Here is a 26,846-nt window from a genome sequence, read left to right on the forward strand (position 1 = left end):
GATGACCAGAGGGCTCTGAACCCTCATTCCACCAGGACCCAAAGCGTTTGTCACTAGGAATCTTGTTTTTATAACAACACTGAAAGAGAAGTGGATCAGAAAAAAGCCAGAGGAAGGCAGGTACAGCTTCTCTTGTTCTGAGAGAAGAGGAAAAAAGGAAAGACACCCTGAAGTAGTAACATGTGGAGGTGTGACTTAGAAGGAAAGTGAAGGCAGGGCCGTGGAAAAATGAGCAAAGTGGTCCAGGGGGTGGCAATGGATAAGGCATTAGACTCTCAAACGTGAAGTCCTGAGTTCAATCCCCAGCAACACATGTACCAGAGTGATGTCTGGTTCTCTCTCTCTCCATCTCTCTCTCTTTTTCATGAACAAGTAAAATATTAAAAAGAAAAAAATGAGCAAAAAAGATATATATATATATAATCATCCCGTATCTGTGACCTTGGAGAACCACTGCAGTTGCCAATGAAGGGGGTGGGACACAGAACTCTGATGGTGGGATGATATGAACTTATACCCTTGTTATCTTTCAATAATAAGAAATATCGAAACAAAAAAAAAACTCGTCAATAAATTCACCAGTATAAAGATAAATAAAGTTTTATCACCAAGGAAGGGGGTCACTACTGCGAGGGCATCAGAGCCTCTGGGCGTGTCACCGAGAAGGTGGACTCGCTTCCCTCGCCACGGCACCCCCGCCCCCAACCACCGGCAGGCCCGGGCACCCCCGCCGCAAAGCGGAGCAACCTGGCCGCGTGTAGGTGAGTGCCAACAGCGAAGGACAGCTGTTCGGGGGCTTTCTGCCCCACGTTCCCTCCATTCCCCACAGAACTCTGGGGTGCAGGGGGTGTCCTTCCAGCCGGAGGCAGGGGAGGGGCTGTCCCCGCCGACGAGCCCCCGGGACCAGCCATTTTGCAGATGGCAAAACCGAAGCGAGACCGGGCAGGCGCCCCGAACACGAGCGACCCCGCGGGGCGCACAGAAAAAGCCTTTTTTAGGGACAAAAAGAAACCGCCCTAAAAGCCGGGGAGGCGGGCGGTGTCCGACCCAGCTGGGGAGAGCGCGGCTCAATCGATCGCCCGAGCGGCGCGGGGAGGTACCTGCGGGGACTGTCCGCCACCGGACCGCCGACGACACCCGGCGGGGAAGGCCGGGCCGGGCCGGGGAACCAGGCCGCAGGGGCTGGTCGAGGGAACCGCCGCTCGGTGCCACAGAGACGCCTTCGCCGCCTTTAGTTTTCGACTTTCCCGCCCGGTGGCGCGTCCGTGACGCCACCGCCCCGCGCCGTGACATCAGACGTCCGCGCCGGAAGTGGACGGCCGTGCGGCCCGGCTGGGAGCGGTGGGCTTACAGCTGGGGCTCCCGCGGCGTCGCCGGGCGGCCGGGCTGAGAGCCGTGAGAAGGCCCCGAGGCGAGCTTGGAGAGGAACTCCAACGCCCCGGGGGCGAGAGGAAGCCCGGCTGCTCCCGGCCGGCGCCCTGGGAAGATGGCGGGGCCCGAGCTTCTGCTCGACTCCAACATCCGCCTCTGGGTGGTCCTGCCCATCGTGATCATCACCTTCTTCGTGGGCATGATCCGCCACTACGTGTCCATCCTGCTGCAGAGCGACAAGAAGCTCACCCAGGAGCAAGTCTCCGACAGGTCAGCGCTCTCCCCCCCTTCCCCTTCCCCTCCCCGGCGACCTCGCTCCCCCGTGACCTTGGCGAGAGCGTGCGGGGCTCGGGGCAGTTTGCGGGAGTCCTCGTCGCGCCCCCGGCCGTCTTGCCGCGGGGTATCACTGTAGCGTGAGGGAGGCAAGATGACACTCCGCCGGGAGCAGGTGGAGATGGCATTTTAGGTGATGTAGAGAGAGGCCTTCTGTACCCCCGGGCTCGGGGCGTGTCGGGTGCTCGCGCCGAGCTTGGCTGGACTTTCCTGGAAACTGGCCCCCACCTGCCATGAGGCCACGGAGTGCCAGGTGCCTGCCCGAGTACCTCTAGTCACTGCAAGAAGCAGACAGGTGACACTTTTTTATGAGCACGTATTCTATGTCAGCCATTAAGTACTTAATTTTTATTTTATTCTTTATAATCGTGGAGGAAGAGACACCGCACCACCGCCCTGCCATCCCTGAAGAACCTCCGTCCTCCCCCAGCCTCTTGCTATCCTAACCCTGCTGCTCTGCCTGCTGGGCTGTCTCCTAACCCCGAGGCTGAACATTTATATTCCTTAATTTACTGAAAATTCAGAGAAGCTCTCTGAATTATATCCTCCTGTCTTATTTTATAGAAACTGGAGTTTGAGAGATCTCATGCTTTTTAAATAATGACTTTTCTGGGCTTAACGTCAAGCCAAACTGTTAAGTCCGAAGCTCTTTCCGTGACACCACAGCAACCACTGCAGTTACTTTCCTGTGACCTAAATTTCAGAACTGGCCAGAATCATCCTCCTGAAGATCATCTTAAATCAGCTTGCCACAAAGAGACCAAAAAGAAAAAAAAAAAAAAATTAGAGGGAGTCGGGTGGTAGTAGCACAGTGGGTTAAGCGCAGGTGGCGCTAAGTGCAAGGACGGGCATAAGGATCCCGGTTCAGCCCCCGGCTCCCCGCCTGCAGGGGAGTCTCTTCACAGGTAGTGAAGCAGGTCTGCAGGTGTCTATCTTCCTCTCCCCCTCTGTCTTCCCCTCCTCTCTCCATTTCTCTGTCCTATCCAACAATGACAACATCAACAACAACAACAACAACAACTACAACAATAAAACAATAAGGGCAACAAAAGGTAATAAATAAAAAAAAATATTTAAAAAAATTAGAGGTAAAGCAGGGCTGAGGACAGAGCATAGTGTTTCTGCAAAAGACTTTCATGCCTGATGCTTTGATGTCCTAGGTGCACTCACTGTGAGCCAGAGCTGGGCAGTGCTCTGGTGTGTGTGTGTGTGTGTGTGTGTGTGTGTTTCACACTATATCTCTCTCATTAAAGTAAATAAATTATATATATGAAAAAGAAGCAAAGTGCAAGAGTTGATCCCAGTCAACTTGTCCTGTTTTATCCTCACAGTAATAGAGATAGATAATCCTTAACCCATTTCTTGCAGTTGGAGAAAGGGAAGGGCAGGGTAGATAGCATAATGGTTATACAAAGAGACTCTCATGCCAAAGTCCCAATCTCCTGTACCGCCATAGCCGAGTAGTGCTCTGGCCAGAGAGAGAGAGAGAAAGGGATGCCTGGAGAGGTTCTATAACTTTGCCAAACTAATAATACTCTGTGCCTGTCCGTGCTCCCAGATTGTGGTCACACGGTGTCCCACTGCAGCCTGGTGGGCATGCTGAGTGTGTGCACAGTGTCCGGGGTGTGCATGCAGTTGGATGTGGATGTAACAGGGAATCTCGAACCTGCAGACTCCCCGCCATAGCATTGAGGCATGTGGCTCAGCAGTGGAGCCTTGGATTTTCATGCCTGGGGCCCTGTGTCTGACCCCCATGTGCTGGAGCAGTGCTTGATCAATTTCTCTTTGGCTATTATGTAAATAGGTTAAAAAAATTTTTTTTAATTTTTTAAGAGAGTATTCAACTGTTTAGGTGATAAGACATTCTCACCTAAAGAGAAACCTTCAATTGAGGGGCTTTCTGGTAGCGTCTACTAAATGGATTTTAGAACTTTCTAGTAGACGAAATCTAACATATAGTCAAGTCTCTGACTTGGATTCCGCCTGTCATAGACTCTCTGCCACAGTTCTCTGCTTCTGTCTCACCAAGTGATTTCAAAGCAGTGCTTCTGAATGACATCAGGTCCACAGTACCCTCTTCTGAGGCAAAATGGAATTCACATTTGGTGCAAGCTATTAAATATATTTATTTCGTCTCTCAATGTGCCATCCCCACCTCTTGTCTCAGCAGAGGTTGGTTCCTTGGTACTGTCTGCCATCTCTTGTTTTGGTGACTTCTTTAACCTGTCTACTTTTAACTGTGGTCAGGGAGGTGGCATAGTGGAAAAAGCATTAGACTCTCAAACATGAGGTCCTGAGCTCAATCCCCAGCAGCACATGTACCACAGTGATGTCTGGCTCTTTCTTTCTCTCTCTCTCCTATCTTTCTCATTAACAGATAAAATTTTTTTAAATCTAAATAATAATAATAATAATAAACTGTCTAACCTGACAAGAAAAAAAGGAAAAACTCTCAAGTCCTTTACTCATTTCTCTATAGGGCCTAATTATATTTAAATCACAACTTTAAAAAAATATTTCTATTGGGAGTCAGACAGTAGCACAGCGGGTTAAGCACAGGTTAAGCGGGTTAAGCACAGGTGGCGCAACGCACAAGGACCGGCATAAAGATCCTGGTTCAAGCCCCCGGCTCCCCACCTGTAGGGGAGCCACTTCACAGGCAGTGAAGCAAGTCTGCAGGTGTCTATCTTTCTCTCCCCCTCTCTGTCTTCCCCTCCTCTCTCCATTTCTCTGTCCTATCCAACAACAACAACAACAATTATAAATACAACAATAAAACAAGGGTAACAAAAGGGAATAAATAAATATTTAAAAATATATTTCTATTATGTTTATTTATTGGATAGAGACAGGCAGAAATTGAAAGGAAGGGAGAGATAGAGCGACACCGGTAACTTTGCTTCACCACTTGTGAAGCTTTCCCCTGCAGGTGGGGACTGGGGGCTCGAACCTGGGTCCTTGCACATTGTAAGATGTGTGCTCAACCAGGTGCGCCACCACCTGGCCCCTAAATCACAAGTTTTTATTTAAAAATGTTTGTTTATTTTGTGAGCAAGATACAGAGACATTCAGACATTCACATGCAGTGGCAGAGATCAAAGCCAGGGCCCCACACCGTCGGGTTCTGCAATAGGTAGTTTGTTCCAGCTCCTGCATGGCTCCAGCTCCACGGGATTCTAAATGTTTCTTTTATCCTTCCCCCTGTCCCCACCCCATTGTCTGAGTTGCATCCGACACCCATCCTTTTCATTCACAGGCCGTTCCTTCTTGGCTCACCATAGAGCAAGAAAAAGCTGTGGTCCCAAGTGTGCCCTGCTCAGAAATTTTTGTTCAGAAACACGGTCATTTCTGACAAATGCCTTTTCGAAGGCCTGGTTGCTGGGTCTTAAGTATGTCACGCTAGTTTTAAAGAGACTTGTATTCTGAAAAGCTTCCACGCAGCGCTGTTGCCAAGTAGGCCCTCTCTTGGGTCTGAATAGGCCTCCTTCTTTATTCTCTCATTTTCTTCTAGTGTTTCACTTCTAAATCTCATTGTCTTGCTTGTATTTTTCAGTCAAGTCCTAATTCGAAGCAGAGTCCTCAGGGAAAATGGAAAATATATTCCCAAACAGGTACGCGTTCAACTCTTCCTAAAAGCAGTGGGGTGACTGTTGAGGGTAGTGGCTACCTGAGAGCTTTAGAAGGAGGCTCCCAGGGGGGAGCGGAGGGCTGGCAAGTCAGCAAAGCCGCCATGGCCTGGTGATGTTGGCTGTCACTGTGAACTCGCCCTTCTGAGGAAATTGTTTTTAAATGTGACTCAGCTAAAATGTCACATTAGCTGCCAAGTAGGCTGCCAGCACAGAGTGTCACAGCATATTCCAAGGGCCTGGCTCAACCTCTGGGGGATAGTTTGACAATTTGCTATGTCGCAGTTTCAAGACTTAAAAAGTTCACTCATAGAAAAAAAAAAAAAAGAATATCTTGCAGAAAACTGAGAGGTTTTTATACATGTACCAACAACTGTATTTACTGTTTACTATAAACCATTAATCCCCCCCAATTAAAAAAAATAAAATAAAAAACTTTTTTCCTACTAGTCTTTCTTGACACGAAAATACTACTTCAACAACCCAGAAGATGGATTTTTCAAAAAAACTAAAAGGAAGGTCGTGCCCCCTTCTCCGATGACTGGTATGTCTGTTCCCTTCTCTCCTCTTTAAGGAAGCTTTTTTGACATGAAGTATTGGGGGCAGGGGGTGGGGTGATGTCATTGTATTTAAATGTCAAAATTATCAGTTGCTCACCTGGGAGGGGGTGCCTGCTTTGTCCTGTGGGCAACCTGGGTTTGAGCCTGTCCTCCACGGCACTGAGAAAGCTTTGGTGCTGTGGTGTCTCTCCTTCCATCATCCTTCTGTCTCTGTCTCTTTGCACCTGAAAAAGAAGGCTTAGGGCATGGTGAAGCCCCAGCGACAACAGAATGTATTATAGCAGATAATAACCTAGGGCACCACAGAGACGGTCTCGTCCAGGGGCCTTTGGAAGGAACTGGTTGATTTATTCCCTTCCCGATAATTTTCCAGCAGCTCCAGTGTATGAAGTAGATTGAAAATGCCCTGGGCTTGGGCGGGGGTGGGAGACCATCTTCCCAGGTCTTCAAGCCCCAGTGAGAACAGCATTCCAGTCCCAGCTGGCCCTTTTGCTGGGCCCCATGACTGACGGGTGCCCTGAACAAGGAGGGGCTCTCGTCTCCCCCACTGTCCTTTGTCAGACACAGCCACCCTACACTCATGCTCTGCCAGGTTCATGCTGTCCGCTGATGCTAGCAGTAGTGCACGCTCTTCTTGATGCTTTATCCAGCTAGTTACTCCCAGATAGAAAACACTAGAGGGATCTGAGTATATCTTTTAGAAAACCAGTAAGAAACAAAATATTGGGAGTCGAGCAGTAGCGCAGTGGGTTAAGTGCAGGTGGCGTAAAGTGCAAGGACCTGCTCAAGGATCCCGGTTTGAGCCCCCAGCTCCCTACTTTCAGGGGAGTCGCTTCACAGGTGGTGAAGCAAGTCTGCAGGTGTCTGTCTTTCCTCCTTTCTGTCTTCCCCTCCTCTCTCCATTTCTCTGTCCTAACCAACTGTGACAACAACAATAGTAACTACAACAATAAAAAGAAGCGGGAGTCGGGCGGTAGCACAGCGGGTTAAGCGCAGGTGGCGCCAAACTCAAGGACTGGCAAAAGGATCCAGGTTTGAGCCCCCGGCTCCCCACCTGCAGGGGAGTCGCTTCACAGGCGGTGAAGCAGGTCTGCAGGTGTCTGTCTTTCTCTCCTCTTCTCTGTCTTCCCCTCCTCTCTCCATTTCTCTCTGTCCTATCCAACAACAATGACATCGATAATAACTACAACAATAAAACAACAAGGGCAACAAAAGGGGAATTAATTAATTAATTAATTTAATTAAAATAAATAAATAAAAAAAGAAGCAACAAAGGCAACAAAAGGGAATAAATAAATAAAAATTTAAAAGAAAAGAAACAAAATATCAGTAAATACGCGAAAAGATACTTGTCCTCACTAAAAATCTATGGACACACATTAGAACAAAATGTCTTCCACTGTGTGCATGTGTGTGTGTGGGGGGGAGCGACAAGAAATCCTCGTCAGTCCGTTAAATTGACGGAGATCGAAAAGCTTGGCCGGAGCTCCCATGTCAAGGTCATGGCACGTGACACCCTTCACCTTGCTGAAGGACAGTCATAGTGTCTTTCCGTTGTCAGTGCTCAGTCCCCTGCACCTAGAAATCCTTCTGTGAGTTTCTGTTATAGAAACGCTACAATAAGCATGCTGACACAAATATCAGTATAGGACTAAGGTCATTGTAGTCAGCAGGGCGTGTGTGTGTGTGTGTGTGTGTGTGTGTACGTACGTAATTACAAACTATAGATTCATTCAGAAGTGATGACCACAAAGTGGAATCCCACACAAACATTGCAATAGAGGAATTACACCAAACAGAATTTCAGTATGTAAATTTCTTGAAAACTTAACAGCCCCATAAGCATAATTTCTCTCTCTCTGTGTGTGTGTGTGTGTGTGTGTGTGTGTGTGTGTGTAGACAAAAAAATTGAATAAGGGGAGTCGGGCGGTAGTGCAGCGGGTTAAGCGCAAGTGGCGCAAAGCGCAAGGACCAGAGTAAGGATCCCAGTTCAAGCCCCCGACTTCCCACCTGCAGGGGAGTCGCTCCACAGGCGGTGAAGCAGGTCTGCAGGTGTCTATCTTTCTCTCCCCCTCTCTGTCCTCCCAAGGACCGGCTCAAGGATCCCGGTTTGAGCCCCCAGCTCCCTACTTTCAGGGGAGTTGCTTCACAGGTGTTGAAGCAAGTCTGCAGGTGTCTGTCTTTCTCTCCTCCTTTCTGTCTTCCCCTCCTCTCTCCATTTTTCTCTGTCCTATCTAAGAACGACGGCATCAATAACAACAATAACTACAACAACAATAAAAAGACAACAAGGGCAACAAAAGGGAAAATAAATAAATAAAATTTTTTAAAAAATTGACCAAGGGAATCAGGTGGTAGCGCAGCAGGTTAAGTGCACATGTTGCAAAGTGCAAGGACCGGCGTAAGGATCCCGGTTCGAGCCCCCGGCTCCCCACCTGCAGGGGGGTCGCTTCACAGGTGGTGAAGCAGGTCTGCGGGTGTCTATCTTTCTCTCCCCCTCTCTGTCTTCCCCATCCTCTCTCAAATTCTCTTTGTCCTATCCAACAACAACGACATCAATAACTACAACAACAATAAAAAAAAAAGGGCAACAAAAGGGGAAATAAATAAATATATTAAAAAATTTAAATTGAACAAGGGCCTCTAAAATAGCTCACTTGAATAGTGTGCTGCTTTGCCATTTGCATGACTTGAACCTTAGGTCAGGCCCTTGCTGCAAAAGAAGCTTCAGGGCTGTGGCTTCTTTTCCTCTCTCTATCTCTCTGCCTCTGTCTTGCTCTACCTGGTGAGCTCCGGGAGTCAGGCAGTAGTGCAGCGGGTTAAGTGCAGGTGGCACAAAGCGCAAGGACCGGCTCAAGGATCCCAGTTTGAGCCCCCGGCTCCCCACCTGCAGGGGAGTCGCTTCACAGGCGGTGAAGCAGGTCTGCAGGTGTCTATCTTTCTCTCCCCTCTCTGTCTTCCCTTCTCTCTCCATTTCTCTCTGGCCTAACAATGACAACATCAATAACAGCAACAATAATAACTACAACAGTAAAACAACAAGGGCAACAAAAGGGAATAAATAAATAAATATAAGAAAAAGAAAGAAATGGTGAGCCCCCTGAGGTGACCAGAAGAAAAGCGAAAGATGGACCAGTATGCACCAAATAGAAAAAGTGCTGAGAGAATGAGCTCAGAGGAACTGCCTACGTCCTGAGTTTCTCTGCTGTTTGAAAGTTATGCTATGAATCTGCATTGTCTTGCTGACAAATGAGCAGAAAGCACCTAGGAAGTCACGCTCCCTTGTTTTTCTGTCCCAGATCCTACCATGCTCACAGATATGATGAAAGGCAACGTGACAAACGTCCTCCCTATGATTCTTATTGGCGGATGGATCAACATGACATTCTCAGGCTTTGTCACAAGTGAGTTACAGACCCAAGAGACCAGATTTGCTTCCATCTGCATGTTTCCCAGTTGTGCTCAGTGAAGGCAAGTGCTGTGGACACTGGTGTCACATGGCCCTGGGTTCCCTAGTGGGAACTGCTAATGTCTTTTGAGCAGAAAAAACGAATACGCTCCAGTTTCAAGGCTCTTCTCACAAACTGCTTGTGAGTTCACAATGCGGGGGCTTCTTAGCTGCAGGGAGTCAAGCGCCTCGCTGTTTGCACCCGGACTCGGTGGGCATTCTCCTTAGCAGTAAAACCTGTCCCTGCTCTAACCTGGTGATGTCTGTCTGTTTACAAGTCACCCTGAGCTCATTTAAATCCAGTCGGTTTCCTCGAGACATAGTTATCTGTGAGTATATGTCCCGCGTGGGGCTGAAGGGATCAGTGCACAGTTACTTCCAAGCCTTAGGTCAAGCTCCGCTTAAGCCCCTGCCCCTGAAGCAGTAGAGAAATTGGCACTGTTCAGCACAGCACAGCAGAATATGACATTTGACTGTTATTTCTCCGGAAGTGGGCACAGGTCTTTGTAAAATACGGGACAGAGTTCCCACCTCGCCGGAGACAGGATATGTGCGTTCACACTTAGTCCTGAGACTGCAGAAGCCGGGAGTGAGCGCCAGCTTTCTCTCTCTTCTCTGCAGCCAAGGTCCCGTTTCCACTGACCCTCCGTTTCAAGCCCATGCTGCAGCAAGGAATCGAACTACTCACGTTAGATGCATCCTGGTAAGAACTTTTTTTACTTAATACAGACACAAACCAAAATCTAAGACTAATGTCTTTTTAAAAAAATTTTTTTTAATTATCTTTATTTATTTATTTGGATAGAGACAGCCAGAAATCGAGAGGGAAGGGGGTGATAGAGAGGGAGAGAGACACCTGCAGCCCTGCTTCACCACTTGTGAAGCTTTCCCTCTGCAGGTGGGGGCCAGGGGCTCGAACCCAGGTCCTTATGCACTGTAACGTGCACTCAACCAGGTGCGCCACCACCCAGCCCCGAGACTAATGTCTTTTAAGGAATAGACTCTCAGTTTGCACACATCATTGGAATAACTTTTTGAAGCTTTTTTTTTTCTTTGAAAAATGAAAGTTTGACATTCCAAATGTCACGAGTGAATCATGGCACCTTTGCTGTGTCTGGCAGTGGAGAGACTGTGCCAACCCATCTTCTCTGGCAGAGGGAATGTACCAGCCAGCTGCTTTTCTCCAGCTTCTGGGGATGTAGGAAGACAGGGCGGATGTGTTCACTCAGCAAAGTTTAGCAGCAAAGTTGGACTCTGGCCAAGCAAACCTCTTAGCAAGACTCTCGAACTTACAGAAGTGGATGAATATATTCTTTTTTTAAAATTTTTTAATATTTTTATTTACTTATTATTGGATAGAGACAGAGAAATTGAGATGGGAGGGGGAGATAGAGAGGGAAAGAGCCAGAGAGACGCCTGCAGCCCTGCTTCACCACTTGTGAAACTTTTCTCCTGCACATGGGGACCAGGGGCTTGAACCTGGGTCCTTGAGCACTGTAATGTGTGTACTGAAGTAGATGTGCCGCTGCCTGGCCCCCAGTGATTATATTCTTTTTACCAAGATGCTCTCCTGCAGATGATAACAGTAACCCTTTACTGGTGCCAGTCACCGTGCTGCTGTTCTCCATGGGTTATTTTATGCTCATAGCGACCCTGTGCAGGAAACGGCAGCACTGAGGCCAGTCCACACAGCCTGCCCAGCACTCATACCTCCTCCTTCCTGCCACCAGGATCTGCACTGGTTTCATGCCTGCACACTCCTGGCAGATTCTCCCCCCGCCCCTTTTGTTTTTTCCTTAAGAAAGGGAGGTACCACAGCACAGCATCAGTCCACCACTTGGGAAGCTTCCTCTGCATGTGGTGTCAGGGGACTCAAGCTGGGGTGCTCGTGCATGGTGAAGCATGCAGCCTGCTGGGTGAACTGTCTCCCAGCCCCCACTCATGTGTTAGGTAACCACACCCACAATCTGGAAAGCACTCAGCACACCGCCACAGTGCCTGAAGCCTACGTGCTGATTCACGGGCCTCTACCCAAAGGAGGCCGAACAAGAGGAGGAGGACTGTTATGAGGGCTCCCCAGAAGCACTCGTGCCTCTCCCCAGTTCGAGCAGAGTGCCTCTGGCTGTATGGAGGCACAGGGGAGACTGGGTGCTGGGAGAGTCTGCACTCTGCTCAGTCCCTCTGGAGGAGATGAGCTGGACCAATAGCAGTGGCCTAGCCCTGCTGAGCCCTGTTGCACCTTGACCTTCCAGTCTCACTGGAGCTAAACCCAGGCTTCATGGGCAGGAAAAGTGCTATGCAGCTGGCATGCTTGTATGGGCAGAGGATGGGCTGGGGCCTGGGTACACAGCTCACTGTGTGCAGAGAGGTTTGAATAGACACCTGCTGTGTGCCTTGGAGTGAATTGTGGGCTCTGCACTTCTTTTTTTTTCCCCAGAGCACTGTAGTTCGGGTTTATGGTGGTGCAGGGGATTGAACCTGGGACCTGGTAGCCTCAGGGAGAGATCACTGTCTGTTTGCATAACCATTATGCTGTCTTCTGCCCCCGACTCTGCTCTTCTATGCCATTTCCCCTCCACCTTTTCATTGTTATTACATGTGAACAGGGTCCCAGTGGTGGCGCACATGGTTGAGTGCACTTTACAGTGAGCAAGGACCTGGGTTTGAGCCCCCGGTTCCCACCTGCAAGGGGAAAGCTTTGTAAGTGGTGAAGCAGTGTTGCAGGTGTCTCTCTGTCTCTCTCACTATCACCCCCTTTCCTACTTCTGGCTGTCTATCTAATAAATAAATAAACATAATAAAAAATTAAAAGAGAAATCACTTTTTTAAAAAAAAGTTATCTGTGAGCAGGTTGTGGAGTCCTGATGAGGGAAGCCGTAGTGAGAACGCTCGAAACATGGACTAGCTGGCTCCCCTGTAGGTCCCTTCGTTAGTACTGCAGTATTTCCAGAGTCTCCCCCACTAGTATGGAACCCAGCAGCATGGACTAGCTGGCTCCCCTGTAGGTCCCTTCGTTAGTACTGCAGTATTTCCAGAGTCTCCCCACTAGTATGGAACCCAGCAGCATGGACTAGCTGGCTCCCCTGTAGGTCCCTTCATTAGTACTGCAGTATTTCCAGAGTCTCCCCCACTAGTATGGAACCCAGCAATATGGGTGACTTCCTCTAGACATGGGATTCAGGGCAGGAGCCTCATTTTCTGTCTTAGGTGCTTCTGGATTGTTTGAATTCACCGTACACAATAAGTGTTGTTTAAGAATATAAAGTATTAAGAGTTTTGAAGGACTAGAGAGAGAGCACAGCTCTGAGATCCCAAGTTAAATCCCTGGCACTTGCATAAGCCAGGGTTAAACTGTGCTGCGTAAAGTAATAACAACAAGTGATTTTAAAGGGTATTGTGTAGAAAAAAAATGAGAGCAGGCTTAGCATTCCCTGAAAAGGTGAAGTATGCTCCTTTAGTTCGAGTTCAGCTCAGTTCTTGCTACTGAATACAGAAGAACTAACCGCATAGAGATAAGCAGCTGCTTGCCCGCAGAGAGCTGGGGCTGTGTGTAACACAGTCTCCGTCACAGACTGGAGTCTGCTTCAGATGAATCTGACCTACCCCGGGCAGTTGCTGTAGAGACGCTGAGTAATTGTGGCTGCAGGGCACCTGAACACTTGCTCATTTCTGATACCTCATCTGTGTCTTCTCACCTTTCCTTCCAGGGTGAGTTCTGCATCCTGGTACTTCCTCAACGTCTTTGGGCTTCGGAGCATTTATTCCCTGATTCTGGGCCAAGATAATGGTAAGGAGCTTGTCAGGCTCAGCAAGCAGGCCCTCTGGCAGGTGGATTGCCGGGCCAGGCAGAGCAGCAGTGTAGACAGCAGGCCCTCTGGCGGGTGGATTGCCGGGCCAGGCGGAGCGGCAGTGTAGACAGCAGGCCCTCTGGCGGGTGGATTGCCGGGCCAGGCGGAGCGGCAGTGTAGACAGCAGGCCCCCTGGCGGGTGGATTGCCGGGCCAGGCGGAGCGGCAGTGTAGACAGCAGGCCCCCTGGCGGGTGGATTGCCGGGCCAGGCGGAGCGGCAGTGTAGACAGCAGGCCCCCTGGCGGGTGGATTGCCGGGCCAGGCGGAGCAGCAGTGTAGACAGCAGGCCCCCTGGCGGGTGGATTGCCGGGCCAGGCGGAGCGGCAGTGTAGACAACAGGCCCCCTGGCAGGTGGATTACCGGGGTAGGCAGAGCAGTCGTGTAGACTAAGCAGATTTTTAGCACAACCAGACACAGACCCAGTACCTCAGAAGCTCACTTGTATGTAAATGTCCTAGACATTCCAGAAGAGTCTTGAAATAAGTTTCCAGGTCAAACTGAAGATCAGCACCTTCCCTGACAATCCTGGGGTGATAACTTAGCGCCCTCTTATGAGAGGGCTAGAGCTCCAGCAGCAGGAACCTGCAGGCTAGAAGGAGGCCTGGTCTGGTCAGTTTGCTGGGTAGAGCTCTTGGCAGTTCCAGTCTTGCCTCGAGTACTGGTCACACTTTGTTTGCTTTTCTGTGAAGTGGGAGCCTCAATAGCTGCTTTTGGGACTGTTGTTGTTAAAAATATCTGGGGTCAAATATACCAGGGATCTGACCTGCAGAAATTGCTCAGTGAATGATGCCTGTTTCTGTTTAAATTTGAGAGCATCTAGTGCTTCTTTGAAAAGTGTCTTTCTCCTTTTGTTTTGACCTTGCCCGCTTGTCAGGAGAACAGAGTAACTTTCCTAGAGTCACATTCAGTGTGTGGGAATCTGCCACACAGTTGTCTAGTCCACCACTGAGCTCTCCCAGAGTTGTGTGAGGATTGCTCTCCCCTGAGGGTTTGGGTTGCTCACTGATGAGCCTGTGCTGAGACCACAAGCCTTTCTCTGCAGCCGCGGACCAGTCTCGGATGATGCAGGAGCAGATGACAGGGGCCGCCATGGCCATGCCTGCGGACACCAACAAAGCTTTCAAGGTAGGCACTGCCACTTCCCGTGTCTTTTACTGGTTTGTAAATGCTCACTCAGATTTAGCCCATATTAGCTGAAGCTGTAATGACAGCCTAATATAGAGGTACCAGGTAAACTTTTGGAGTGTTTTTATTTAGCTTTTTGGATTCTATAAACATTCAGGTATTCATTCATTTTCAAACTATCTTTTAGAGCTTTTTCATGAAATGATTCTGGAATTTATATAAGCCAACATAGTTTGTACAGTAAAATATGAGGGTTTTTTTTGTGTGTGTTAGAAGCTAAAAACAGAAGGTTTCTTCCTGATAAGACATCTGTGGAAAACTCACAGCAAACAAAGATATATCCAGCATGGTATTGCAAGTTTCCACCAGGGCAACTGAGAGAAAGTTAATAAAGGTGTCAGCTCAGAAAGTACAAAAGGAAAGCTGTCACTGTTGCAGATAACATGGTCGTCCACACAAAAGGCTGTTAGGACAGTCTGGGAGGTGGCTCAGTGGCCAGAGTATTGGACACTCAGGCATGAGGTCCCAAGTGTGACCCTTGGCATCGCATGTGCCAGAGTGATGTTAGGTTCTGTTCTCTTTCAGTTTCATTAACAAAGAAAAAAGACTGTTAGAGCTGATAAACAAAGTCAGCTAGGTTTCATGATGTAAGGCCAATATGTAAAAATAAATCTTGTTTTTATACACAGTTAATAAAATATCTTAAAATGAAATTAAAAGCAATTTCATTTACAGTATTACAAAGAGAAATACTTAGGAATGAAATTAAGTTGTATTGACATGAAAATATAGACCTTTAGATAATGGAATAGAATCAAAAGTTCAGGGTAGGAGTAAATAGCATAAGGTTCTTTTTTTTTTTGTAATTTTATTTATTTTCCCTTTTCCCCTTTTTTAAAAATATTTATTTCCTTTTGTTGCCATTGTTTTATTGTTGTAGTTCTTATTGTTGTTGTTACTGATGTCATTGTTGAATAGGACAGAGAGAAATGGAAAGAGGAGGGGAAGACAGAGAGGGTGAGGGAAAGATAGACACCTGCAGACCTGCTTCACCGCATGTGAAGCGACTCCCTACAGGGAAGCTGGGGTCTTGAACCGGGATCCTTCCATGGTCCTTGCGCTTTATGCCACGTGTGCTTAACCCGCTGCACTACCACCCGACTCCCCCTTGTTGTCTTTTTATTGTTGTTGTAGTTGTTGTAGTTACTGATATCATCGTTGTTAAATAGGACAGAGAGAAATGGAGAGAGGAGGGGGAGAGAAAGACACCTGCAGACCTGCTTCACCACCTGTGAAGCGACTCCCCTACAGGTGGGGAGCCGGGGGCTCGAACCAAGGATCCTTACGCTTTGCGCCACCTGCGCTTAACCCACTGCGCTACCGCCCGACTCCCCGAAATGGACTTTTTTTAAAATAGGTCAAAGACCTACATTTAAGAAGTAAAGCTATAAATGTCTAGGAAGAAATACAGCTGTGAATGTTTGTGACCTTCAGTTAGGCAGTGACTTCTTCTTTTCTCCCTAACACAAGACTGGGGACTAGACCCAGGACCTCTTGCCTGTGTGATTCTGATGAGCCCCTCCCCATCCCAGCTTTTATACGAGTGAGGGAGAGACATCAAGGCACCTTCCGCCGCCCGTGGAGCTCACTTGGTGCTGTGTGTGGTGCCAGGAGTGGAGTTTGGGCCTCATATAGTAAAGGGCACGCTTTCCCCGCTGAGCCATGTCTCGGCCTAACAAATGGTTTGACCCTTCCTAGCTTCAGTCCCCTTCTCTCAATTGGGGTGGAGCAGGTGGGACAGGGCTGACCGCCAGCTGGTCCGCATGCTGTCAGTCACAGCCTCTCCCTCCTTGCTCCTCCCTCTTTGCAGACAGAGTGGGAAGCTTTGGAGCTGACGGACCACCAGTGGGCCCTAGACAACGTTGAAGAGGAGCTCATGGCCAAAGACCTCCACTTTGAAGGCATGTTCAAAAAGGAACTGCAGACCTCTATCTTCTGATGACCGAGCCGGGACCAGCCGTGTCAGGAACTCGGAGCAGCGCTTAGCCTTGTCACTTTCCTTTGTGCCGGAGCCTCCGGATACAGCTGAGGAGGCCTGCGCTGCGGGCTTGGGGCGAGCAGGCGAGGAGGGTTCTTGTCGGAGCCGGTCCCTTCCAGTGGAAGCTGGAAGCGTTCTGGGGAATGTGTGCTGGTGATTGGCTGGGGAACGGCTCTGTTTTCGAATGTTTCAGATTTTCCTTTGGGTGACTCTCGTAATGGAAGAGAAAGGGGGAGACACAAGCTAGCAATACAATATCAAACTTAGCAAAACTCCGATCTTGAGGAACAAGCAGTGGCAGTCGTGTCTACTCACTCTGAGCAGTCAGCCTGGCATCCAACCTCCGTGAACTCCTCCCTCTTGGGGATCCAAATAGCCTGCGTTCTACCTTTAATTCTTTGTTAATATTTTTATATCTTTCTTTACACAAATAACACATTTTCACTATGAAAAACTTAGCAGCCACAGAGGAGCAGAGAGAAGCTCCTGGTGGTGTGTCTTTGGAGGCTGCAGAGTGACTTTTTAAAAAGCAAGTGTATCAGAACCTTATTCGCATAGACTCTTTGCAGAGTGAGTTGGTACCCAGGGCCAGGACAGACTTAGCAAACCGTCGCTATCGCTTAGCTGTCCAGCGAAAGCAGTGACCCGGGGATACTGCCGGATTCTCAAGTGCCTTTGGGATCATCAGAGTTTCAGTCACGTGAGGTCTCACTCTGGCGCTCTTCTGCCCTTGGCTCCTTGATTGAGCAGAAGACCTCGTTTTCTAGTTACTCTGCTTAAAGAGAGTTCACTTATCTCTGAAGGAAGGCAGAGAGGGCTACTGGAGGCGGATAAACAGTTAAGGATTGCCCTGGACTGACTGTCCCAGGGAAGTGGCGGGGTGGCCTCCCGGTACCAGAAGGTGGCTGTGATGTGCATGTGGAACGCTGTAATCAAGGACAGGTGACTCTTGGCTCTACAATTAAACCGTCCTGTTTTTCTCTTCCGTGTCTGTGCGAATGTGGTCTCTCTGGGTCACCGGCCACTGGCTGCTGACGGAATATACCTATGGACCAGTGCAAGTCCTGACAGCCAGAGGAGAGCCTGCTACTACCCCCTTCTTTGGGTCTCAGAATGTGGTGGGCGCTCTGACCCTGTCCTCCAAAATAATGCCCATGGGTGCATGTGCCCCATAGTCACGTGCAGACACACACCTCCCAGGTCACCCACAGGTCCCATGCTGAGCCTAGCCGCTGACTCACTTGGGAAAACAGTCTGGCGGTTGCTCAGAAAAATAAACATAGCTGGGGAAATAGCCCAGAGGGGAGAGCACAGGACTTACATGCTTGAGGCCCCAGCTTTGATGCCTAGTAGAGCAGGGCTTGAACCCCAGCCCCACCAGCCCTCCAGCTGATGCCACTCTTCCCCAGCCCCACCTCCAGTTCCCTCCGGGTCTCAGCTCTGCCTCACTGGTGGCAGACTGGGCAGATCATCCTGGGGGAGAGATCTGGGTTTTTGGCCCAAGAGGTAGCCCGGTGGTAGAATGCAAGTCACATGTATGAAGCCCAGGCTTCGAATCCCAGCACCAAAAAAAAAAAAAAAAAAAACCCAAAAATCTCAGTTCTCTACTTGAGCCCTTCCATAGTCTAGTGGTTATTTAGTGAGCCGTGTCGTTGCTGCTGTCAGCTTAGAGTGCTTAGCCGGCCCTGCGACACCTTTTCCTTTTGCCCATTTCCTTGTGAACCTCTTTCACTTTTTGTCTTGGAAAATGTCAAGCACGGTCAAGAGTAAAGCTAATGGAACGAGGCAGCATCGCAGCGCCTCAGTCCCCAGCATGAGGCTGATCTCTGATGCAGCTGCCAGACCCACTTGTTTTTTTCTGGTCTGTCTTAGGATAAACTCCAGATGCAAATATTTCCCATTCTTTTATTTGTGATTAATAAAGCACAAGATTGTCAGACCACACCCACCACCAGAGTCCTGTGTCCCTATCCTCCCACTTCCCAGAAGTCACCCCAAGTCTTAGAGTTTGTTTGCTTCTGGTGTTGGTTTAGTATTTTTGCAAGTTCGTGTTCACACAAATATTTTAGTAGATATTTCTTAACACAAGGGCAGACAGTGGTGCACCCGGTTAAACACACATATTATCATCTGCAAGAACCTGGGTTCTAGCCCCCAGTCCCCACCTGCAGGGGGAACGCTTCACAAGTGAAACAGCTTTTCAGTTGTCTCTATTTCTATCTCCCCTATCCAGGAAAAAAAGAAAATTTGGCCACTAGAAGTAGATTTGTTGTGCCAGAACTGAGCTCCAATGATAACCCTAGTGGCAATTAAAAAAAACAACAACAACAAAGTTTTTTTTTTTTTTTTTATAAAGTTTCTTAATCCCAACCCCACAATACCATTCCCTCACTATGGACACTCTTTAGTATGTTCCAAAACCTGATTTTTATAGAGAATTCCCCAATTATCTTAAAATGTCTCTGTATAGGAGACAGGTGGTGACTCACCCAGCACTAGGACCTGGGTTCAAGCCCCCTGTCCCCACCTGCAGGAGGGAAGCTTCACAAGCAGTGGAGTAGTGCTTCAGGTGTCTCCTTGTCTGTCTTGTCCAATATATATTTTAAGAAATGACTGGGAGTCCAGCGGTAGCGCAGCAAGTTAAGCGCACATGGCACAAAGCGGAAGGACTGGCGTGAGGATCCCGGTTCGAGCCCCGGCTCCCCACCTGCAGGGGAGTCGCTTCCCAGGCGGTGAAGCAGGTCTGCAGGTGTCTGTCTTTCTCTCCCCCTCTCTGTCTTCCCCTCCTCTCTCCATTTCTCTCTGTTCTATCCAACAACAATGACATCAGTAACAACAACAATAAGAACTACAACAAGGAAACATCAAGGGCAGCAAAAGGGAATAAATAAAATAAATATTTTTTTAAAAAGAACTTAACACGCTGGAGGCCACAGTGGTTCTACCTGAACAGGAAACGCTTCAGGTGGTTTTTCACATCAAGCCAAGAAGGGGATGGATTGATGATAAACTGAAAATTAAACAAATGTGCTAAGCATTTTTTTTTTCTCCAGAAAAACAGAACATTTAGGAAAAGAATTATAGTCACGATATGCTGCTTGAAACAGCCTGAGGAACTGCTTAGATGTGTGGTCTGGTAAATGCAGAGCGGTGACATGAAGGGTGGGGAAAATCAGAGCATGGGGTAGCTCATCCTCGATTGCTGAGTAGCTGTCAGATAAGACTGAAAACTGAGGAAAGTGGAAGTCGGGCAGTAGCACAGCAGGTTAAGCGCAGGTGGCGCAAAGCGCAAGGACTGGCATAAGGATCCCGGCTCGAGCCCCCGGCTCTCCACCTGCAGGGGGTTCCCTTCATAAGTGGTGAAGCAGGTCTGCAGGTGTCTATCTTTCTCTCCCCCTGTCTGTCTTCCCCTCCTCTCCATTTCTCTCTGTCCAATCCAACAATGATGACATCAACAGCAATAATAACTACAACAATAAAACAACAAGGGCAACAAAAGGGAATAAATATTAAAAAAAAAAAAGAAAAAACTGAGGAAAGCTATATCACTAGCAGGACGGAGCTGCCAGTGGTTGAGCGCAGGGCTCTGATGTTTAGAAAAGTTCTTACAGGGAGTCGGGCGGAAGCACAACAAGTTAAGCATAGGTGGTAAAAAGCGCAGGGACTGGCCCAAGGATCCCGGTTTGAACCCCTGCCTCCCCACCTACAAGGGAGTCGCTTCACAAGTGGTGAATCAGGTCTGCAGGTGTCTTATCTTTCTCTTTCCCTCTCTGGCTTCCCCACATCTTTCAAGTTTCTCTCTGTCCTATCCAACAACAATGACAGCAATACCAGTAATAACTACAACTATAAAACAAGGGCAACAAAAAGGGAATAAATAAATAAATATGAGAAAAGTCCTTACAAAGGACAGGAGAGCTCAGCCTGCTAGAGCACAGGACTTGCCTACTTGAGACCCTACAGACCATATGTCCAATCCCTGGCAACAGCATTTGCCAGAGCTAAGTAGTATTCTGGTCCTCTCTCATTCTCTCGCCCATAATAATATTAAATCTTTTTATAAAAAAGAACATTTAGGGGCCAAGTAGTGGTGTCCCCAGTAGCGAGTACACGTTACCACACATGGGGACACGTTTTCCCTGATCCCCGCCTGCAGGGTAGAAGCTTCAAAAGTGATGAAGCAGTTCCATAGGTGTTTTCACTTTTTTTTAAATTTTTTAAATTTGTTTGATAGAGATAGCCAGAAATTGAGAGGAAGGGGAAGACAAAAATGGAGAGAGACAAAGATACCTGCAGACCTGCTTCACCACTCATGAAGCTTCCCCCTATAGATGGGAACTGGGGACTTGAACCCAGGTCCTTGTGTATTGTAACGTGTTCAACCAGATGTGCCACCACCCAGCCCCGGTGTCTTATTTCTGTCTGGCCTCCAAACACAGTGGAACCTTCGTGCAGGCATCAAACCCCAGCTATGACCCTGGAGACATGGGGGAAAAAAAAAACTTAAATGAAAAATACCATTAAAAATGCTTATAAGGGTTCAGGCAGTGGTACATCTGCTAAGCACACACACTACAGGGTACAAAGATCCAGGTTCAAGCCCCTGGTCCCCACCTGCAGGGGAGGAAGTTGCACAAGTGGTGAAGCAGGGCTGTAGGTGTCTCTGTCTCTCTCTCTGTCTCACCCTCCCCTCTCAATTTCTCTCTGTCTCTATCCAATAATAAGGTTTTTAAAAAAATGCTTACAATACTGGAAGACATCTTCAGGACTATCAGCGAAGAGCTGAAAGGAGCTGGAAGTGAACCAGGTGATTCTTGGTTCTGCGTCCTAACCTCAGCCTTGCCCCTACACAATCCACTCCCCTCCTCCTTGGTGGGAAAACACATATATTCCAGATTCCCAGACCTAGAACCCAAAAAGCCTTTTAGTTCAGTGGTAGACTGTGTACTGCACATGCGTGAGGCCCTGGGTTCAATCTGAGATGCCAGGGGAGAAATGAACTTAGTTTAGCTGGACTCTGGGAAGTCAAATCTCTGAGAAAGCAGTTAGTGGCTCCCAGCAGCCTTGGGACTGAGTCGGCCAGGTAGTGAGAGGGTGCCCTGGCGCAGCGCTGCTGGCCCATCAGCCACACCATGTCCACAGCCTGCTGACTGGCCTCCTCCGGCTTTGACTTCCCACCCCCGCCCCTGGGAGCAGCCAGGGCACCATGGGCTGGAACTCCAGCAACTCCCAGTCCAGTTGGCTCTCGGGGTTCTGTTGGAACACCTGTTTCAGAGTAACTCCTACCTTCACAGGGGCCACCTGGCAGGCTGAGGACTTCACCCCATTGTCCACCTCTGAGCTTCTCCCAGGGCCAGGGGGTGCCCCAACTCCCAGGTCGGACTTGGTTGGTTCCTTTGGAGCATTGGTGCCTCACACATGTGTGATTTCATTGCCCTGGGCTGATGCTTGTTTAGGGCAGGGAGAGTGAGAGGCTCACTGCACCACTCCACCACCCGTGGAGCTTCCCCTGGTGATGTAGTGCTCCCATATGGTGTCAGGGCTTGGGGGGCTCCTGCACTTGGTAAAGCACATAGTCCACTGGGTGAATGATCTCCTGCATTACTCTCTGGTAAAAAAAAAAAAAAATGATGTGTGTGTGTGAGTGTGTGTGTGTATCCCAGAGGGGTAAAGAATAGGGAGGTTTCCAATGGGAGGGGATGGGACACGGAACTCTGTTGGTCGGAACTGTGTGGAATTGTACCCGTTATCTTACTATCTTGTTAATCATTACTAGATCAAAAAATACTGGAAAAATAAAAAGTAAGTAGGAGGCTGGGCAGTTGTGCACACGGGTAAGCACACATAGTACTATGTGTGAGGACTTGGCTTCAAACCCTCACTCCGCACCTGCAGTAGGGACGCTTCACAAGCAGTAAGCAGGTCTGCAGGTGTCTCTCTCTCTCTCTCTCTCTCTCTCTCTGTCTTCCCCATCCCTCTCAATTTCTCTCTGTCCTATCATATAAAAGGAAGGGGGGGAGGAAATGGCTGGAGGAGCTGTGCATTTATAGTGCTGGTACTGAGTCCCAGTAACTGGAAGCAAACAAACAAAACATCACCACCAAGGTGAAAGCCCAGAATCCTACCCCTCAAGGTGAGGCTGAGCGGGCGTCTGACCAGAGGAAGGAGGTTCTGGAGAAGAAGCGCTGTCTTCACACTTCTGCAAGGGTTCCCGCAAGGAAATGCCAGTGCTGGTCAGATGGCGACAGGGAGGAGTCCAACTCCACTCCCAAACTCAAACTCAGAAAGACTGGCCGTGGGTGCTGCCTCTCCTCAGCTGTCAGGGACTGGGTGCTTTTCAAACTGCAGCTGAGGGTAAAAGTCCCTGAAGGCAGAGACAGGGGAGCCCTGGAAGGAGGCTTCCACTCATCCCTGGGAAGAACTAGACTTTTTTTTTTTTTGCCACCAAGGTTACTGCTGGGGTTCAGTGCCGACACTACAGTAATTTTTTCTTTTTTTTAATATATATTTTTTTATTTAATTTATTTATTCCCTTTGGTTGCCCTTGTTGTTTTTTTTTATTGTAGTAGTTATTATTGTTGTTGTCGTCGTTATTGAATAGGACAGAGAGAAATGGAGAGAGGAGGGGAAGACAGAGGAGGAGAGAAATATAGACACCTGCAGACCTGCTTCACCGCCTGTGAAGCGACTCCCCTGCAGGTGGGGAGCCGGGGTTCGAACCGGGATCCTTATGCCGGTCCTTGTGCTTTGTGCCACCTGCGCTTAACCCGCTGCGCTACAGCCCGACTCCCGTAATTTTTTCTTTTATATTTTATTTGATAGAACAGAGAAAAATTGAGAGAAGTGGAGGTAGAGAAGGAGAGAAAGATACACCTACTAGGCTAGGCAGTAGTGCACCGGGGTATGCACACATAGTGAAAAGCATAAGGACCAATGGAAGGATCTGGGTTTGAGTCCCTGCCTCCCCACCTGCAGAGGGGTTGATTCACAGGCAGTGAAGCAGGTCTGCAAGTGTCTCTCTTTCTCTCCCCCTCTGTCTTCCCCTCCTCTCTTCATTTCTCTCTGTCCTATCCAACAACAACAACACCAACATCCACAACATAACAAAGGGGAAAAAATGGCCACCAGGAGCAGTGGTCGTAGCACTGAGTTCCTGCAATAACCCTGGAGACAAAAAGAAAGAAAGAAAGAAAGAAAGAAAGAAAGAAAGGAAAGACACCTGCACACCTGCTTCACAACTTACAAAGCTAACCCCTTTCAGATGGGAAGTGGGAACGTGGGAGCTTGAACCCTGGTCCTTGTGCATCAGAATGTGTGCCCTCAACCGGGTGTGTCACTGTCTGCCTCAACTTTCTCTCACTTTAAAATGATAGTTATCAAGCACAAGAAAGGACTTGCAGGGCAGGATGCATACCTTGTGGTGTGTTCAGCCTAAATCTGAGCCCCGGCAGATGTACGGCACCAGAGGAGTTTGTAGTGTTTCTCTGTCTTTCCTTGAGTGAAAAACGTGGCCCAAATCAGGGAAGGAGTACACGTGTGGGGTTCTGGCTCCCCTGAATTATAGTAAATAAGCAGATGAATGCTAGTTACCCATATTCTATTTATTTATTTATTGCCCATCTTTTAAAGTATTTTTATTTATGTGTTTAATAGAGACAGAGAAATTAAGAGAGAAAAGAGAGATAGAGACGGAGAGAGGGAGACACCTGAAGATCTGCTTCACCACTTGCAAAGGTCCACAGCTTCCCCCCATAGGTGGGGGCGGGGGGCTTGAACCCAGATCCTTATGCATGGTGACATATGTGCTCAAGCAGTGCACCACTTCCTGCTCCCATTTCTTTTCCTTTCTCATCTTTCTTTCTGTCTTTCCTTCCTTCCCCTCAAGGTTATCACTGGGATTTAGTGCTGCCACTACGAATCAGCTGCTCCCAGTGGCCATTTTTCTCTATTTTATTGACTAGGACAGAGAAAAATTGAGAGAGAAGGGGGAGGTAGAGAGGGAGAGAAACAGAGAGACACCTGCAGACCTGCTTCACCATTAGTGAAGCTTCCCAGCTGCAGGTGGGGAGCGGGAGCTCAAACCAGGATCCTTGCTTGAGTCCTTGCACTTAGTACTATGTGCACTTAACTGGGTGCACCACCTCCTGGCCCACACCCCTCCCCCTCCATTCTCCATTTCTTTTCATCAGAACCCTGCTCAGCTCTGGCTTATGGTGGTGCTGGGGCCTGTGCCTGGAATGTCACAGCTTCAAGCACTAATGTCCTCCTGCAGAGCCATAAGCCATCTCCCCAGCCTGCATGTTTATCAGTCTTAACCTCTGATCACAAAAGAAATCTGTGGCTGTGTGTACAGTAGTGGTAAGCAGAAAAGCAAAATAATGTATATTTTTTTAAATCACATGGGGACCCGATGGGGAAATAACACAGCTGTTTACACACAGCCTTTCCAGTCTGAGGCACCAGCAGTCCCAGGTTCAGTCCTCAGCACCACCATCAGCCGTAAGCATTCTGTTTAAAAATCATCCCATATCTGGTCACTTAGTTTACAAATTTTGAATTATATTTATTGAAACATGACATACTGTGCTCTTAGCTTATACCTCAATTGTATTTTGTGCTGTTTTCCATTTTTCATGACTTGTACATAACTTGTATAGATTGTGGATTCAATTCCAAATAAAGACTTTTAATGCCAATGAAAAGAAAAAAATCATCCCATAAGGGCACCAGCACATACTTTGCCACGAGCAAGAATGCCTCAAAAAAAAAAAAAAAGGAACACATTTCACAAGCAGTGCTGCAGTGTTTCTCCCTCCTCTCTTTCACTCCCTTTTTCTATTTTTCACCACCTTTAAACTAAAAAAAAAAAAAGATTTTTTTAACACGTATACATTCTGGTTTACAGTGCAGAGGATTGATTGAACCTGAGACCTTGGAGCGTCAGGCATGAAAGTCTTTCTGCATGTCTGCTATGCTACCTCTCCCTCCTGTCTTTCAATATAAAGAGAAGGAGGAGGAGGAGGGTAGAAAAAAAATGAATGAATGAAAGGAAGGAAGGAATTCTGCTTGAAGCAGTGGAATCATCTAAATGCAAAACCCTTGCAAATACCCTGGTGGCAAATAAATATGAAACAGGAATCCTGGTTTATCTCTTAATGCTCAAGAGTAGGGTAGATAAGTAGTTGATGGATGATGGTTGGGTGAATAGACAGACAGGCAGGTATTAACAAAACAGGATCAAACACACAGTGACATGAGCCGGTCAGACAGCAGCAGGAAGCTGTGTGCTGGCCTGGAAAAGCTGTGGGATTGTGGGAAGAGCCCACAGTCGGTTGCATCAGGTTACCCTGCAGGAGGAGGAGCCAGGACACTGGGTGCACTGCCACCACGCAGGGTGGTGCAGGCAGCTGAAAGGCCAGAGCAGGCAAGGGTGCAGGGCTGGTGAGATAGCTCTCCTGGGTGGGTGTCTTCTTTGCCATTCAAGCGGCCCAGGTTCAAGCCTCATGCATCACATGTAGCACTATGGCTTGGGGGAGGTTTCAGTGCTGTGGTGCACCTCTCTATCTCTCTCTCCCTAGCAGCAAAGGCAGCCTGGAGCAGCGGAGCCCCACGAAAACAATATGAAGACAGACAAGGGGAGTCGGGCGGTAGCGAAGCAGATAAAGCGCTCGTGGCGCCAAGCACAAAGATGGGCATAAGGATCCTGGTTCGAGCCCCCAGCTCCCCACCTGCAGGGGGGTCACTTCACAGGCAGTGAAGCAGGTCTGCAGGTGTCTATCTTTCTCTCCCCTCTCTGTCTTCCCCTCCTCTCTCCATTTCTCTCTGTCCTATCCAACAACAATGACATCAATAACAACAATAAAACATCAAGGGCAACAAAAGGGAATAATAATTAAAAAAAATATAGACAAGGCAGCTGCCCTCAAAAATGTTTCCAATGTGGAGAAGATAGCACATCAGCTGACACACCAGACTTTCATGCCTGAGGCTCAAAACACTCCAGAACACATTCAGTCCTGAACACCACTGGGTAAGCCAGTGCTCTAGTCAAAAAGAAAGAAAGGAAGAAGTTGCTGATATAGATTCCTAGGCTGAGCACTGTTGTAGCTGAACGCTCATGGGCCACCTTGCTGATGTAGGTAGCATAATGGTTAGGCAAAGAGACTTTCATGCCTGAGGCTCTGAAGTCTCAGGTTCAATCCCCTACACCATAAGCCAGAGCTGAGCAGTGCTCTGGTGGGAGAAGAAGAGGAAGAGGAAGAAGGAGAAGAAGAAGGAGAAGAAAGAGAGAAAGAAAGAAAGAAAGAAAGAAAGAAAGAAAGAAAGAAAAAAGAAAGTATGTCTTACTCAGGGACCAGCTCTATGAATAGGGGCTCAGGGGGCCAGGGCTGGCACGCCAAGGGCAGGAAGACAGTGAACACACCCATGTGCGCTGCTTAAAGTGCAATCGTCAACTTGAATATAAATAAACGGCTTCCCCTGGAAATGTCTCTGGGC

General features: G+C 48.4%; 2 protein-coding genes across 3 annotated transcripts in view; one reads left to right on the forward strand and one right to left on the reverse strand.

Moving 5' to 3' along the window:
* The window catches only part of FANCD2 (FA complementation group D2), a 64,102-nt gene extending 62,852 nt beyond the window's left edge, over positions 1-1,250 (reverse strand). The window contains exon 1 of one of the 2 annotated variants that reach the window (XM_060180725.1): positions 1,101-1,245. The gene's annotated coding sequence lies outside the window, so the exon portion shown is untranslated. Of the gene's footprint in view, positions 1-1,100 lie in introns of both variants that reach the window. The other variant, XM_060180726.1, reaches the window with a different exon arrangement.
* A 66-nt stretch (positions 1,251-1,316) lies between these two features.
* On the forward strand, positions 1,317-17,335 carry EMC3 (ER membrane protein complex subunit 3). Its single transcript, XM_007517107.3, has 8 exons — positions 1,317-1,641; positions 5,258-5,315; positions 5,781-5,874; positions 9,190-9,294; positions 9,960-10,041; positions 13,046-13,125; positions 14,229-14,311; positions 16,182-17,335. The coding sequence occupies exons 1-8, from the start codon at positions 1,487-1,489 to the stop codon at positions 16,308-16,310; spliced, it is 786 nt and encodes a 261-aa protein (XP_007517169.1). The 5' UTR covers positions 1,317-1,486; the 3' UTR covers positions 16,311-17,335.
* Positions 17,336-26,846: the final 9,511 nt, after the last annotated feature.

Source organism: Erinaceus europaeus, chromosome 21 (genome assembly GCF_950295315.1).
Source record: "Erinaceus europaeus chromosome 21, mEriEur2.1, whole genome shotgun sequence".
NCBI classification, from domain to species: domain Eukaryota; kingdom Metazoa; phylum Chordata; class Mammalia; order Eulipotyphla; family Erinaceidae; genus Erinaceus; species Erinaceus europaeus.